At 49.2% G+C, this 15,000-nt stretch overlaps 1 protein-coding gene across 1 annotated transcript in view; it reads right to left on the bottom strand.

Annotated features, from left to right (window-relative positions):
- Positions 1-15,000, bottom strand: part of plxna2 (plexin A2) — a gene marked incomplete at its 5' end in the record, with an annotated part of 155,546 nt that overhangs the window by 21,346 nt on the left and 119,200 nt on the right. Inside the window, one exon of the mRNA XM_083656475.1 lies at positions 10,403-10,671. Coding sequence (XP_083512601.1) covers positions 10,403-10,671 — 269 coding nt within the window. The remainder of the gene's footprint in view (positions 1-10,402; positions 10,672-15,000) is intronic.

Genomic DNA, 15,000 nt, shown 5'->3' with positions numbered 1-15,000 from the left:
GCGAATGCAATCCAAACACAATGAGGTGGAGCAGCGTGGCCTCCACTGAGGCAGAGACGAGCACGTCGGAAAAGGAGAAAATCAAACACATTCTCAGAACTTTGAAAAAGCTTTTAGCGGAATGTAAGTGTCTGCGTTCCCTATCAAGACAAAGGGAGCGGAAGGCATCTCGACTTTAAATAGCGAAGAGATCACAGCTTCTTTGAAAAGACTGCCTCAGAAGAAGCTGAGTGCACCCTTCAAATGTGATTCCAAGAACTTAACGGAGTGAATATATCATACCGTTGCTACATAAAATGCTAAGATGCTGAAAGATATTATTTGTTCTCTCTGGATTGGTACAGCATCGTGGATGTATGGTGTAATGGGGTATAAAGTTGGGTTGTTTTGCAGCACGTGCCACTGAACCCCACACACTGCCCTCCGGCATTCAAACACATCAGCCCATCATTATATTATATATATATATAATATATTATAGTCATATCGCAAATGTGAGTCAGTGTCTGCTGCCTGTGCTGTATGCTCTCTAATCATTCTCAATTTCCCCAAATAAATGAGTGTGGTTTTGTTGTTTCCCTCCTGCTTAATGCTGCCTAGAGGCTATTCACATCATGCATTTTCATTAAATCATCTATCATTTTAGTCCATTCCACTTTGTTTTGTTTTGCGTAGGAACAGAAATTCTAATAAATACGACTTTTAGATGCATATTTATGAACTAATCACATTACAGTAAAGTGCTGCAAAGTCACATTGACATCAGCCCTCCAGCATATATGGACATATTGTGCTTTTAGCCATACTGTAACTGTTACACTCATATTGTTACTAATGTGTTACAGTGTAACACATTAGTAACAATATGAGTGAAGAAATCAAATGTTGCTATTTTTTGTTTAATCTATTTTTAGCAATGCAAGCCAGGTGACTATAGCTGGGTTTCCATCCAAATGTATCGCAACTTTTAATCAAATTTTCAGAAAGTCGGCAAAATAAAATCCGAAATAATGCGCATTTCCATCCACTGCTATTTTGCGAATTATAGAGCTGTCATTCACCTCGTGTTTGAGGCTGTCTGAGCTGCTGATCAGCTTCTAGACCCGATATACAGCTGTGTTAAACACATCTAGCGTTATTCATTTAAAGTTTCTTGATGATCTACAAGTAGACAAAGGTACCATAACGCCATTTCTGGATTACCAGGTGCGACTCGGCAAACTAACGTTATAATCCCAACCCGATCTCCCAAAAAAATTGTAAATTAGCAACGTTTGTGGACCAACGTTGCTATGTTACAATTTCGGCTCCGAAATTGTAAAATGGTAATCCACGGAGCAGATAGTAAGTGAATACAATTTCATTCAAGTCTAGAAGTGAGTCGCCTTAAAGTTAATATCCCAGTCTTCTTCTGTTTACCACGGCGGGTATTGTGCTGCGCGTACCATTATTTACCGTGTGTAGCCCTATTGTGTGGAGGCTACACACGGCATGTCATGTTTTGCAGCGATCAAGGCAAACTGTGTTGTTTTTGAATGGAGAGACAACGGAATATCGCTTAAACTGTTTCCACCGCACGTTTGGCATTTTCCTTTTATCGATACACCCGACTTCTCCGCCTCCCTCAAGCGTGAAAACTTTTTTGCGATATTTGGAGGTTTTTGCGAATTAGGCAGCGTTTCCACTCAGTTTTTTTATGCGCAAATTAAAAATTCGCATCAAAACAGGTGGACATGTTCCTCAGTGCTTCCTATCAAAAATCACAAATGATCACAAATGATTACAGCCATATCGTGGACAGAGTGGAGTGTAACACTGATATAGGCCAAACATCTAATATTATCTTTTCCAATAAAGCCCAGAAGGTGCATCAGCCATTAAACACTCAAATATGAAACAGAGCAGGCACCGCTTATCTAGCTAATGAGGGACAGAGGGGCCTGTGAGGGGAATACACAAACAACAGGTTAGCTGAGGTCTGTGTGTGTGTGTGTGTGTGTGTGTGTGTGTGTGTGTGTGTGTGTCGGTGAGGGACAGGGCAGAGAGACACACAGCTTTAATCAGAGAGAGAGTGCCCATGCAGCATCCTCAATGTGCTGCCAAGGGGGTAGCGCCGTTTGTGATGAATGAAGCCAATACAGAAGTGCTTGTGATGAATGAAGCCAATACGGAAGTGCCTTAAAACTTGCTGCATACTTTCTAATGGCCTGCAGGGCGCGGCTCCACTGGCTGCAAAGAGGAGTCTGATTGCATGGAAGTCAATGGGAAAATGACCCTACTTCTCTACTGATGTATGACTGTAGCTCAGTAATCACTTTCTTAACGAGTTTATGGTCTCAATCTCTAGTTTCAAGTCTTCTTCAACACGGCATCATGTTCATTTAGTAAAGTATGGTCCCCTTTTAGAGTCAAATAGACGATAAAGTACACTATAGAGACACTGCATGAAATAGGCCACGCCCATCACAGGGGAAAAGCTCTGTTTATTTCCACACACCAGCGTCATTTTCCTTTAATTGAACATAGCTAAAAGTTGTTGTGTGGTGGACTGCGCAGACAACACATGTAAAAAATCGCCAGTTAAAGTTTTTTTGTACTCCTGAGCAAAACAAGGAAGCCATTGAGAATTGGCGAGAAGAAAAATGTGGATCTAGCTGTCAAGGAAGTAAGTTGGAGTGTTCATCTTCCGTATATATGATATTTTGGTGCAACACGCAACCATGCACGTGACATAGGAGAACGCCAGGATTGGAGGGGGGGTTCTGTTTTCCCCCGTCTTGGGCGTGGTTTCTGAATGATGACGCGTTACGCAGTGTATCTATGCTTTGGGGCGTGATTGACAGGCTGCTGGTCCCGTGATGACGCAGCGCGCCGATCACGGACCAATAGCAGGTGGCCAAACCCCTGGTCTCACGCCGATCACGGACCAATAGCAGGTGGCCAAACCCCTGGTCTCAAACCCCTGGTCTCACGCTAGCTGCTTCTGGCTCCACATAACCAAGATGGCGACGCTCAAAATGCCAAACTCCAGCTTCAAAACAGGAGTCAACAAACCAATGGATGATGTCACAGTGATGTCACGATGATGTCACAGTGGCTACGTCCAGATTTATGATACGGTGTCGACCCGGGAACCTCTCAGTGGAGAGGTTCAGTACTGCAAATACTAATGCATGAATAGTGTACTGTGAGGGGTCCTATAGCAACACATGACTGTGTCCCATCTCATCCCCACACTCTCCTCTACTACCTCTTTCATTGGCTCTATTATTATCATTATCTCACAGTTGTAATTCTACAGATTCTTATTCTTCTTACTCCTCTCCTTCTCTCCTCCCTCTCATCTGTCCTCTCCTCCTCTCCTCCCTCTCATCTGTCCTCTCCTCCTCTCCTCTGTCCTCTCCTCATCTCTCCTCTCCTCCTCTCCTCCCTCTCTGGCCAGGCGAGCGCTGGCATGGTGCTCCATCTTCCTCTACGGAACTCACTGCAGGAACCGGGCTCAATAATTAAGCCCCCACCACCTCTCCACCTCCCACCTCTCCACCTCTCCACCTACCCAACCCCCGGCCCCTCCCCACCTCTCCACCTCCTCACCGACCACCCCGACCACCTCTCACCTCCCACCTCCCACCTCCCACCTCGTTGGAGCGGCCACATCGCACCACACTGCTGCCTTGTCACAACCTCCCTCTGTCCCTTTCACACCCAACTACACTCACTTCCTCTCTCTCTCACACACACACACACACATGCACACACACACACACAGACACACACACACAGACACACACACACACACACACTCACACTCACACTCAATCACAGACAGACACACACAAACTCACACACACACACACACACACACACTCTGCAAATATGACATGCCATTTCAAGTCAATAAACAATCAGGAGCGGGGCCATTGTAGGCATGACCCTGACATGAATACTAAAGGACAGCCAGAGAGCTTGAGAAGGACAGGCTGGAACATCCAGACAGATGGAACTATTTCTGTATGTTGGTGTGTGCTGCTGCCTGTGTGTGTTGGTGTGTGCTGCCTGTGTGTGTTGGTGTGCGCTGCCTGTGTGTGTTGGTGTGCGCTGCCTGTGTGTGTTGGTGTGCGCTGCCTGTGTGTGTTGGTGTGCGCTGCCTGTGTGTGTTGGTGTGCGCTGCCTGTGTGTGTTGGTGTGCGCTGCCTGTGTGTGTTGGTGTGCGCTGCCTGTGTGTGTTGGTGTGCGCTGCCTGTGTGTGTTGGTGTGCGCTGCCTGTGTGTGTTGGTGTGCGCTGCCTGTGTGTGTTGGTGTGCGCTGCCTGTGTGTGTTGGTGTGCGCTGCCTGTGTGTGTTGGTGTGCGCTGCCTGTGTGTGTTGGTGTGCGCTGCCTGTGTGTGTTGTGTGCGCTGCCTGTGTGTGTTGGTGTGCGCTGCCTGTGTGTGTTGGTGTGCGCTGCCTGTGTGTGTTGGTGTGCGCTGCCTGTGTATGTTGGTGTGCGCTGCCTGTGTGATAATGGCTTCCTCCTAAAAGGTGGAGGACGCCAGCTCAGCTCATGGACATCATGCTCCCCTCCAGAGGGAAGCGTTCCATGACAGCCGAGCAGGCGGAGAAGATCCTCTTCAGGATGCACTCTCAACCTGCTGGAATATGGATGAGAAGCAGGAAGTGGGTTGAGTGACCCGGAGAGCCCCTTCCTGTACGTGGGCTCTCTCTCCGCCCCCCCCCCCCCCCGCCATGTAAACCCTGCCTGGGGAGCAGCAACGCTTACCAATAATTCATACGCAGCACAACTTAGAGAGCGAGCAGCGCCGCTAGGCTACTTGTAGTACACCGCATTCCAATACAGCCGACATGGCTTCACCCTGCAGCCAGATGTTTAGATGCTGTACCTCAGGTAAACTCACCCTGCAGCCAGATGTTTAGATGCTGTACCTCAGGTAAACTCACCCTGCAGCCAGATGTTTAGATGCTGTACCTCAGGTAAACTCACCCTGCAGCCAGATGTTTAGATGCTGTACCTCAGGTAAACTCACCCTGCAGCCAGATGTTTAGATGCTGTACCTCAGGTAAACTCACCCTGCAGCCAGATGTTTAGATGCTGTACCTCAGGTAAACTCACCCTGCAGCCAGATGTTTAGATGCTGTACCTCAGGTAAACTCAACCTGCAGCCAGATGTTTAGATGCTGTACCTCAGGTAAACTCAACCTGCAGCCAGATGTTTAGATGCTGTACCTCAGGTAAACTCACCCTGCAGCCAGATGTTTGCATGCTGTACCTCAGGTAAACTCACCCTGCAGCCAGATGTTTAGATGCTGTACCTCAGGTAAACTCACCCTGCAGCCAGATGTTTAGATGCTGTACCTCAGGTAAACTCACCCTGCAGCCAGATGTTTGCATGCTGTACCTCAGGTAAACTCACTCTGCAGTCAGATGTTTAGATGCTGTACCTCAGGTAAACTCACCCTGCAGCCAGATGTTTAGATGCTGTACCTCAGGTAAACTCACTCTGCAGCCAGATGTTTAGATGCTGTACCTCAGGTAAACTCACCCTGCAGCCAGATGTTTAGATGCTGTACCTCAGGTAAACTCACCCTGCAGCCAGATGTTTAGATGCTGTACCTCAGGTAAACTCAACCTGCAGCCAGATGTTTAGATGCTGTACCTCAGGTAAACTCAACTTGCAGCCAGATGTTTAGATGCTGTACCTCAGGTAAACTCACCCTGCAGCCAGATGTTTAGATGCTGTACCTCAGGTAAACTCACCCTGCAGCCAAATGTTTAGATGCTGTACCTCAGGTAAACTCACCCTGCAGCCAGATGTTTAGATGCTGTACCTCAGGTAAACTCACCCTGCAGCCAGATGTTTAGATGCTGTACCTCAGGTAAACTCACCCTGCAGCCAGATGTTTAGATGCTGTACCTCAGGTAAACTCACCCTGCAGCCAGATGTTTAGATGCTGTACCTCAGGTAAACTCAACCTGCAGCCAGATGTTTAGATGCTGTACCTCAGGTAAACTCAACCTGCAGCCAGATGTTTAGATGCTGTACCTCAGGTAAACTCACCCTGCAGCCAGATGTTTAGATGCTATACCTCAGGCCAGATGTTTAGATGCTGTACCTCAGGTAAACTCAACCTGCAGCCAGATGTTTAGATGCTGTACCTCAGGTAAACTCAACCTGCAGCCAGATGTTTAGATGCTGTACCTCAGGTAAACTCAACCTGCAGCCAGATGTTTAGATGCTGTACCTCAGGTAAACTCAACCTGCAGCCAGATGTTTAGATGCTGTACCTCAGGTAAACTCACCCTGCAGCCAGATGTTTGCATGCTGTACCTCAGGCCAGATGTTTAGATGCTGTACCTCAGGTAAACTCAACTTGCTTTGCCCGAGGGCCACTCTTGCAAAATGACAGGAGGCCAGGGGCCAGTTAATAAACAAACATTCATATCATTTTTTCTGAAGCAGATTGTAGGTGTTTGGGGTGTCAGTTTGAGCTTAGTCTCACAATGTTGTGCACACAGGATAGTTAGTTATGTTAAGTTAGTTAAGTACATAATATGTAAGTGCCTGGGTGGCGAGCAGATGGCCATTTGACCATTTAGATGGAGCTCAGTCAAACTTTATTTAACATTAGTTTTAATTGTGAAAATGTGAAACATAACAAAACATAAAAAGTTTTATAAAATTTGTGAACCACAGACCTTATTTCAGGCATCTAACCAAAATCCCCACGCAGAAATCCTATAGGATGAATCAGCGTGAGGTCACTGCCACGCAGAAACCCACTACAGTTAACGACTGTAGTATGAGTTGTGCCAAACAAACGTTAATATCTCAAAAACTAGACATCACATCGCTTCCATTCTGAGTGAGAGCAGAATTAGCTCAAGATGTATAATATATGCATGTCGTCTTAAGGTTGTGTGAACTGTCGCAGTTTTTAAATTGTAAACAGGGTCAGCCGGCTAGAGTCAGATGCTCAAACTCAGGCTCCATAGGGTTCCATGGCGTTGCCACCCAGTGACGCGGGTTGTTGACCAAAATGCTGCTCGGCTGATCCCTCGTCTAGACTTCCAGACCAGGGAACCAGCCAGGCGATGTGAACTTCCTGGTTTCAGGACTCATTCTTGCAGTACTCTACAGGGTACTGTGAACCAGGGAACACATGTACTGTGTACTCTGAGTACTGTGAACCAGGGAACACATGTGTACTGTGTACATGTACTGTGTACTCTGAGGAGTACCTGGAGTATCATCCATTATCTGTGTACCTGCTCTCCTTTAGAAAGTACAATAACTTGTTTTCATTTTGTGCATCAATCATTTTGTTGGAGTAGCTGTCACTTTTTAAATGATGGATGATGAGCTCATTTTAGAACAAAGCTCTTCTCAGAGAGAGGCACACACACACACACACACACACACACACACACACACACACACACACATACACACACACACACACACAGACACACACACAGTGCACTGTCACACACACACACACACATACATACACACACACACACACACACACATGCACACACACACACAGACACACACACAGTGCACTGTCACACACACACACACACACACACACACAGCTTAACATGGTGAAAAACACAGGGATGCGTTGACACGCTGCTAATTCATTAGCGTTAGCACAGAGGGGCGTCTTATCCTAAAGAATAGATCCTGTTATACGTTATAATAAACTGAGGAGGAGTCAGCTGAGCGACAAAACACAACCCCCGACAACCAAACACAATTAACCACACAGAGACCTGCTCAATCTGACTGTTTCACATACGCTGGGCTTTTCTCTAAACAAGACAACAGCAGCAAAGAGCCAAGTCAAATCCATAATCTCTTCAATTCTCCTGAAGAAATCTGGATTACAATGTAAAAACTCTAGGACATTGATCCCTCCAGACTGCAACGACAGGACCTGAGGACCTCTCCTAACAGAAGGGAGATAATGAAAACTTGGGGCAGACGCGGGGTCAAGCTGTCATGTGACACGGGGTCAAGCTGTCATGTGACGCGGGGTCAAGCTGTCATGTGACATAACAGCTTCATCCAGGTCCATTTTGTCGCTGTCTATCTCCTCTCTCGTAACGGGACAAGCCCGTCTTTTATTGTCACACGAACACCACAACACATGCATGCGGCCACAACACACTCATGCTGATGGTGGCCGGTGAAAAGTGTCCTCTGCATTTAACCCATCCAGGCATGTCCTTTCCTCCGGGGGGCAGGCCAGGAGCAGTGGTCGCTTTCTCGTACAGCGCCCGGGGACCAACTTCGGGTGTTGTCGTCACTGGTCGGATGACGATGACGATCTGATCTTCTGCATGTTTTTAGTGGGGGGGGGGGGGTTATATACGGAGGAACCCCCCTGGGAGAGCACGGGGAGAACATGCAAACTCCACACAGACAGAAAGGCCCTTACGACGAGATACCCCACCTGGGCAGTAGGCACTGAAGATATGGGGGGGAACACAACCACAGCGCTCACAGTGTCCCAGGCGAGAATCGAACTCAGGACCTTCTAACTGTGAGGCAACAGCGCTACCGACTGCGCCGCCTGAGTCCACTCCGTCGTTCAGTCTCCGTTTCGTGTGTTTGCACGCTCTCTCGTCTCTCTAGGATTTATTTACAATCACTTGACTCTTCATTAGGTAAATGAACATCAGAATGACGCCACAGTTTGAAAGTACAGGATAGCAGCCGCCTCCCTCTCTCTCTCTCTCTCTCTCTGACTCACATCATGTGCTCAGAAGTACACACACACACACACACACACACACACACACACACACACACACACACACACACACACACACACACACAGTCCCAAGTCCCCCGGAAAACAAAGTACACTGGAGACAGAGAGAGAGGAAAGTTAAGAACCACTGCTGAATGTTTTATAAGGAGACCGAGCCTGGAGGATAAGTGAGACTGACACTGGCATTGAGAGAGAGAGAGGGGGGGGGGGGGACAGAGGGGGAGACAGAGGGAGGGAGAGAGGGAGAGAGAGAGGGAGAGAGAGAGATATATAGGGAGAGAGAGAGAGAGAGAGAGGGGGAGAGAGAGGGAGAGAGAGAGAGGGAGAGAGACAGAGAGGGAGAGAGAGAGGGAGAGAGAGAGACAGAGAGAGAGAATGGGGGGATTGTACAGAAAATGTAGATAGTCCTCCTGCAGTGAACAACATAGTCATTAGCAGGCAGACTGTGTGGACTGTATAGATGTGGAGCACAGGGGAGAATCAGTATGCATCAACACACACACACACACACACACACACACACACACACACACACACACACACACACACACACACACAGTGCCAAACTCCATCCATCTGTCTATAGCTATCAGCAGATTCAACATCCACCTACAGCGTACAGCAGAGGAGTGCATATGCAAATACATTCTTTCAATGCTGTCAATGTTACTGTATCCTCTGGGCAAAGGTGCATATATATTACAATACCAGTAGTTGTTTTTGATTGAAATGAATCAAATTTAATTGAAAACTTTTCTCCAACTTTTCTGCAGAGCAGCACACAGTGTTGTTGTTGTGCATGTGTGTCTATGAGCGTTATGAGACTACACACAGTGTTGTTGTTGTGCATGTGTGTCTATGAGCGTTATGAGACTACACACAGTGTTGTTGTTGTGCATGTGTGTCTATGAGCGTTATGAGACTACACACAGTGTTGTTGTTGTGCATGTGTGTCTATGAGCGTTATGAGACTACACACAGTGTTGTTGTTGTGCATGTGTGTCTATGAGCGTTATGAGACTACACACAGTGTTGTTGTTGTGCATGTGTGTCTATGAGCGTTATGAGACTACACACAGTGTTGTTGTTGTGCATGTGTGTCTATGAGCGTTATGAGACTACACACAGTGTTGTTGTTGTGCATGTGTGTCTATGAGCGTTATGAGACTACACACAGTGTTGTTGTTGTGCATGTGTGTCTATGAGCGTTATGAGACTACACACAGTGTTGTTGTTGTGCATGTGTGTCTATGAGCGTTATGAGACTTCAAGTCAATCATTTCAAAATGTAAACAGGAACTTCTTCACAAAAGTTCTCAGTTAAATTTAAGTTTAAGTTAAGTTTAACCACCATTTTTAATCTCATCCACTCTGTGCGTGTGTGTGTGTGTGTGTGTGTGTGTGTGTGTGCGTGTGTTTGTGTGTGTTTGTGTTTGTGTGTGTGTGTCTGTCTGTCTGTCTGTGTGTATGTGTGTGTATGTGTGTGTGCGTGCGTGTGCGTGTGTGTGTGTGTTTGTGCGTGTGTGTGTGTGTGTGCGTGCGTGCGTGTGTGTTTGTGTGTGTGTGTCTGTGTGTGTGCGTGTGTGTGTGCATGCGCGTGTGTGTGCGAGGCAGTGCTGACTCACCTGCGCAGCAGCAGCTTGGGGTGGTTCTTGCTCTCCAGGTTCCGGTCGATCAGGTCTGACAGCAGGTGTTTGAGGACGTCGGTGGCGTACTCCAGGCGCCCCTGCAGCGCCGTCATGATGAGCGAGGCCACGTTGCCGCGGTCCCTCATGGAGAAGGAGCGCTGCATCTCCAGCGTCCTGATGAAGGTGAGCAGGAACAGCTTGTTGTTGATGAGCTGGCCGAACAGCTTCAGGGCCTTCTCCACGTGCAGCTGGCCGTTCCCCGACACCTGGGCAAGTAGAGGCACAACCACAACGCAGCACGTCACGCCTAATCACACATGACGCAGCACGTCACGCCTAATCAAACACGCTGAGAGGATTTGAGGGGCCACGTTGAAATTTGTATTTTGAAATGGACTGCTGCGCTTAATTGGGTTCTTGACAAAATAAGGATTTATATTATATATATATATATATATATATATATATATATATATTTATCCAAAGGCACAGAAACCTGACTGACAGAAGCTCCAACTCCTGCTACTGTAAGTGCTGTAAATGAGCCAATCAATGATGGCGTCTGGTCTGTTGAAGAGAAACTATTTATTATATTAACTATTATTATACTATTATAATATATATATATATATATATTAATATTACTATTATACTATTATTATAACTTTATGGAGAAACTATCACAACAGAGACAGAAAGGCTCAGTTATGGGAGCAGATTGGCTCGACACTTGAGGTGCTGACAGGGTTATGTGCAGCCTCGACTTGGAGCCTTGCCGCCGCCAAGTGGCGACAGCCAGACGGTGCATAGTCAAACGTTAACTCGGCGCGTTGGCTGCGGTACACGTCCAAAACGTTATCGTGTTGTTTACCAAGAACTTGCAATCATGTCGGTGGGGGGACATTTTATTGTCCCTCCATTTCAAAAGTCATTCCGGTGAGCCTGCAGAAGGCTTTGCTAGATGAGGGACAAGCACTGTTAAATGAGGAAATGGCATTTCCTCATTCCTCACAACAAGGAGCTGACGCCGCGGAGTCACATTTTCGAGGAGCTGCACGCCCCCTCCGCCGAGCTGCGCCGACAGGACGGCCAGCTGCGGTGACCCCCTCGCGGTCAGCGCCGGCGATTTCGCTCGAGCATAATTTGCGCTTTAATATTTCTGGTGAGTGTTGTGCTTTTGTCACAGGAACGTGTGTTGCTTATTAGCTGTCAGCTATCAAGCTAGCTTGTAGCTTCCTAACGTTATTTTCAATCTGCTTGATTGCATATTGTGCGCTGGGATCAGCGCTCCCCCAGCGCACTTCCAGGGTTTAACTGTCAGAAGACGAAGCTATATGGACACACGGCCTAAGAGTATTCAGAAGTTTCAACATCTCATTTTTGGTCCTTTGGAGAAGGTGAAGAAAACCTGACACACAAACAGCTTTGTTGATGCAGCGTAACTGAACATCACAGTTTTGAGACAAATTGCTTTGGACTTCCTGCTCCTTCACCATCACTCTACCTAACCACGCCTGGAGGAGCCATTCCCATCTTCACACACGGCCTCCGCAGAAGCAGTCCCCCTATCACACTGAACCTCTTCCTCCCTGATGGACGCGTCCTCTGGACACCACTCCGACCACGAGTGCCCGCATAAAACACACCGGTTCCCCAGCAGTGCCCTGCTCGCTCCCATAACGAGGAGAGCAAAGCGTTCAGCAGAACAGTTCTCCCCCAGCGGAGGAACCCACAGTCCTGCCTGAGGAGAGCAAAGCGTTCAGCAGAACAGTTCTCCCCCAGCGGAGGAACCCACAGTCCTGCCTGAGGAGAGCAAAGCGTTCAGCAGAACAGTTCTCCCCCAGCGGAGGAACCCACAGTCCTGCCTGAGGAGAGCAAAGCGTTCAGCAGAACAGTTCTCCCCCAGCGGAGGAACCCACAGTCCTGCCTGAGGAGAGCAAAGCGTTCAGCAGAACAGTTCTCCCCCAGCGGAGGAACCCACAGTCCTGCCTGAGGAGAGCAAAGCGTTCAGCAGAACAGTTCTCCCCCAGCGGAGGAACCCACAGTCCTGCCTGAGGAGAGCAAAGCGTTCAGCAGAACAGTTCTCCCCCAGCGGAGGAACCCACAGTCCTGCCTGAGGAGAGCAAAGCGTTCAGCAGAACAGTTCTCCCCCAGCGGAGGAACCCACAGTCCTGCCTGAGGAGAGCAAAGCGTTCAGCAGAACAGTTCTCCCCCAGCGGAGGAACCCACAGTCCTGCTTGAGGAGAGCAAAGCGTTCAGCAGAACAGTTCTCCCCCAGCGGAGGAACCCACAGTCCTGCCTGAGGAGAGCAAAGCGTTCAGCAGAACAGTTCTCCCCCAGCGGAGGAACCCACAGTCCTGCCTGAGGAGAGCAAAGCGTTCAGCAGAACAGTTCTCCCCCAGCGGAGGAACCCACAGTCCTGCCTGAGGAGAGCAAAGCGTTCAGCAGAACAGTTCTCCCCCAGCGGAGGAACCCACAGTCCTGCCTGAGGAGAGCAAAGCGTTCAGCAGAACAGTTCTCCCCCAGCGGAGGAACCCACAGTCCTGCCTGAGGAGAGCAAAGCGTTCAGCAGAACAGTTCTCCCCCAGCGGAGGAACCCACAGTCCTGCCTGAGGAGAGCAAAGCGTTCAGCAGAACAGTTCTCCCCCAGCGGAGGAACCCACAGTCCTGCCTGAGGAGAGCAAAGCGTTCAGCAGAACAGTTCTCCCCCAGCGGAGGAACCCACAGTCCTGCCTGAGGAGAGCAAAGCGTTCAGCAGAACAGTTCTCCCCCAGCGGAGGAACCCACAGTCCTGCCTGAGGAGAGCAAAGCGTTCAGCAGAACAGTTCTCCCCCAGCGGAGGAACCCACAGTCCTGCCTGAGGAGAGCAAAGCGTTCAGCAGAACAGTTCTCCCCCAGCGGAGGAACCCACAGTCCTGCCTGAGGAGAGCAAAGCGTTCAGCAGAACAGTTCTCCCCCAGCGGAGGAACCCACAGTCCTGCCTGAGGAGAGCAAAGCGTTCAGCAGAACAGTTCTCCCCCAGCGGAGGAACCCACAGTCCTGCCTGAGGAGAGCAAAGCGTTCAGCAGAACAGTTCTCCCCCAGCGGAGGAACCCACAGTCCTGCCTGAGGAGAGCAAAGCGTTCAGCAGAACAGTTCTCCCCCAGCGGAGGAACCCACAGTCCTGCCTGAGGAGAGCAAAGCGTTCAGCAGAACAGTTCTCCCCCAGTGGAGGAACCCACAGTCCTGCCTGAGGAGAGCAAAGCGTTCAGCAGAACAGTTCTCCCCCAGCGGAGGAACCCACAGTCCTGCCTGAGGAGAGCAAAGCGTTCAGCAGAACAGTTCTCCCCCAGCGGAGGAACCCACAGTCCTGCCTGAGGAGAGCAAAGCGTTCAGCAGAACAGTTCTCCCCCAGCGGAGGAACCCACAGTCCTGCCTGAGGAGAGCAAAGCGTTCAGCAGAACAGTTCTCCCCCAGTGGAGGAACCCACAGTCCTGCCTGAGGAGAGCAAAGCGTTCAGCAGAACAGTTCTCCCCCAGTGGAGGAACCCACAGTCCTGCCTGAGGAGAGCAAAGCGTTCAGCAGAACAGTTCTCCCCCAGTGGAGGAACCCACAGTCCTGCCTGAGGAGAGCAAAGCGTTCAGCAGAACAGTTCTCCCCCAGCGGAGGAACCCACAGTCCTGCCTGAGGAGAGCAAAGCGTTCAGCAGAACAGTTCTCCCCCAGCGGAGGAACCCACAGTCCTGCCTGAGGAGAGCAAAGCGTTCAGCAGAACAGTTCTCCCCCAGCGGAGGAACCCACAGTCCTGCCTGAGGAGTGGGAATTAGTCGGCTCATTACCCCCTCATACTGCAGCCAGCGGTGGATGAAATAGCCACGTGCTGCGAGGCTGTTCTCCATGAGACAGCCTGCATGTGAGGTGTGTGTGGAGGTGAGAGAGAGACCAGAGGGCAGAGAGGCTGGTACCCCCCCCCCAGGTGTGTGTGGAGGTGAGAGAGAGACCAGAGGGCAGAGAGGCTGGTACCCCCCCCCCCCCCCCGGGCTCTCTGTCGCTTATGGAGGTTAGGCCTCATGGGGGAGAAGATACACACTGCCACTCTCTCCCTATCTCTCCATCCATCCTTCTCTGGACCTGTCTGAAGCCCTTCGCCACATACATGTCTTCATCGTCTGGTCTCTCTGTCTCTGTCTCTAGTCGTGTTTCCATTACTCTCAGAAATGCGCAAAATCTATATATCGCAATAGAAAGTGGGTAATGGAAACACGTGAATTTCGAAAAACCTCCCAAATATCGCAAAAAGTTTTTTCGCTCTCATGAGGTGGTTTTTCAGACGTGTCGATATAGAAGTTTATCGCAAAAGTGTAATGGAAACACATTTTTCGCATTTGCACGTCATGTGACCCATATTATCCCTTGGAAAAGGAGCGGAAAATAAGTTTGGTAAGTAAGGTTCGATAGCCGTGTCAAAACCTCTGCAGCAAGTGGAAAACTTTGAAGCAACGCTACCTAGCAGAAAGACGAGTGTTATGCAAAAGCGTAGCCGGGCAAATTAGATAATGTTTAATGGCAGAAATCGGTCCATGGTGACAGCAGGCTGCCTGTGTGCGCGCATTTGGC

The sequence above is a fragment of the Poromitra crassiceps genome (assembly GCF_964638095.1).
Source record: "Poromitra crassiceps genome assembly, chromosome: 20".
NCBI lineage: Eukaryota > Metazoa > Chordata > Actinopteri > Beryciformes > Melamphaidae > Poromitra > Poromitra crassiceps.
The sequence above is the reverse complement of the archived record's forward strand: the minus strand, read 5'-3'. Positions and strand labels throughout refer to the sequence as shown.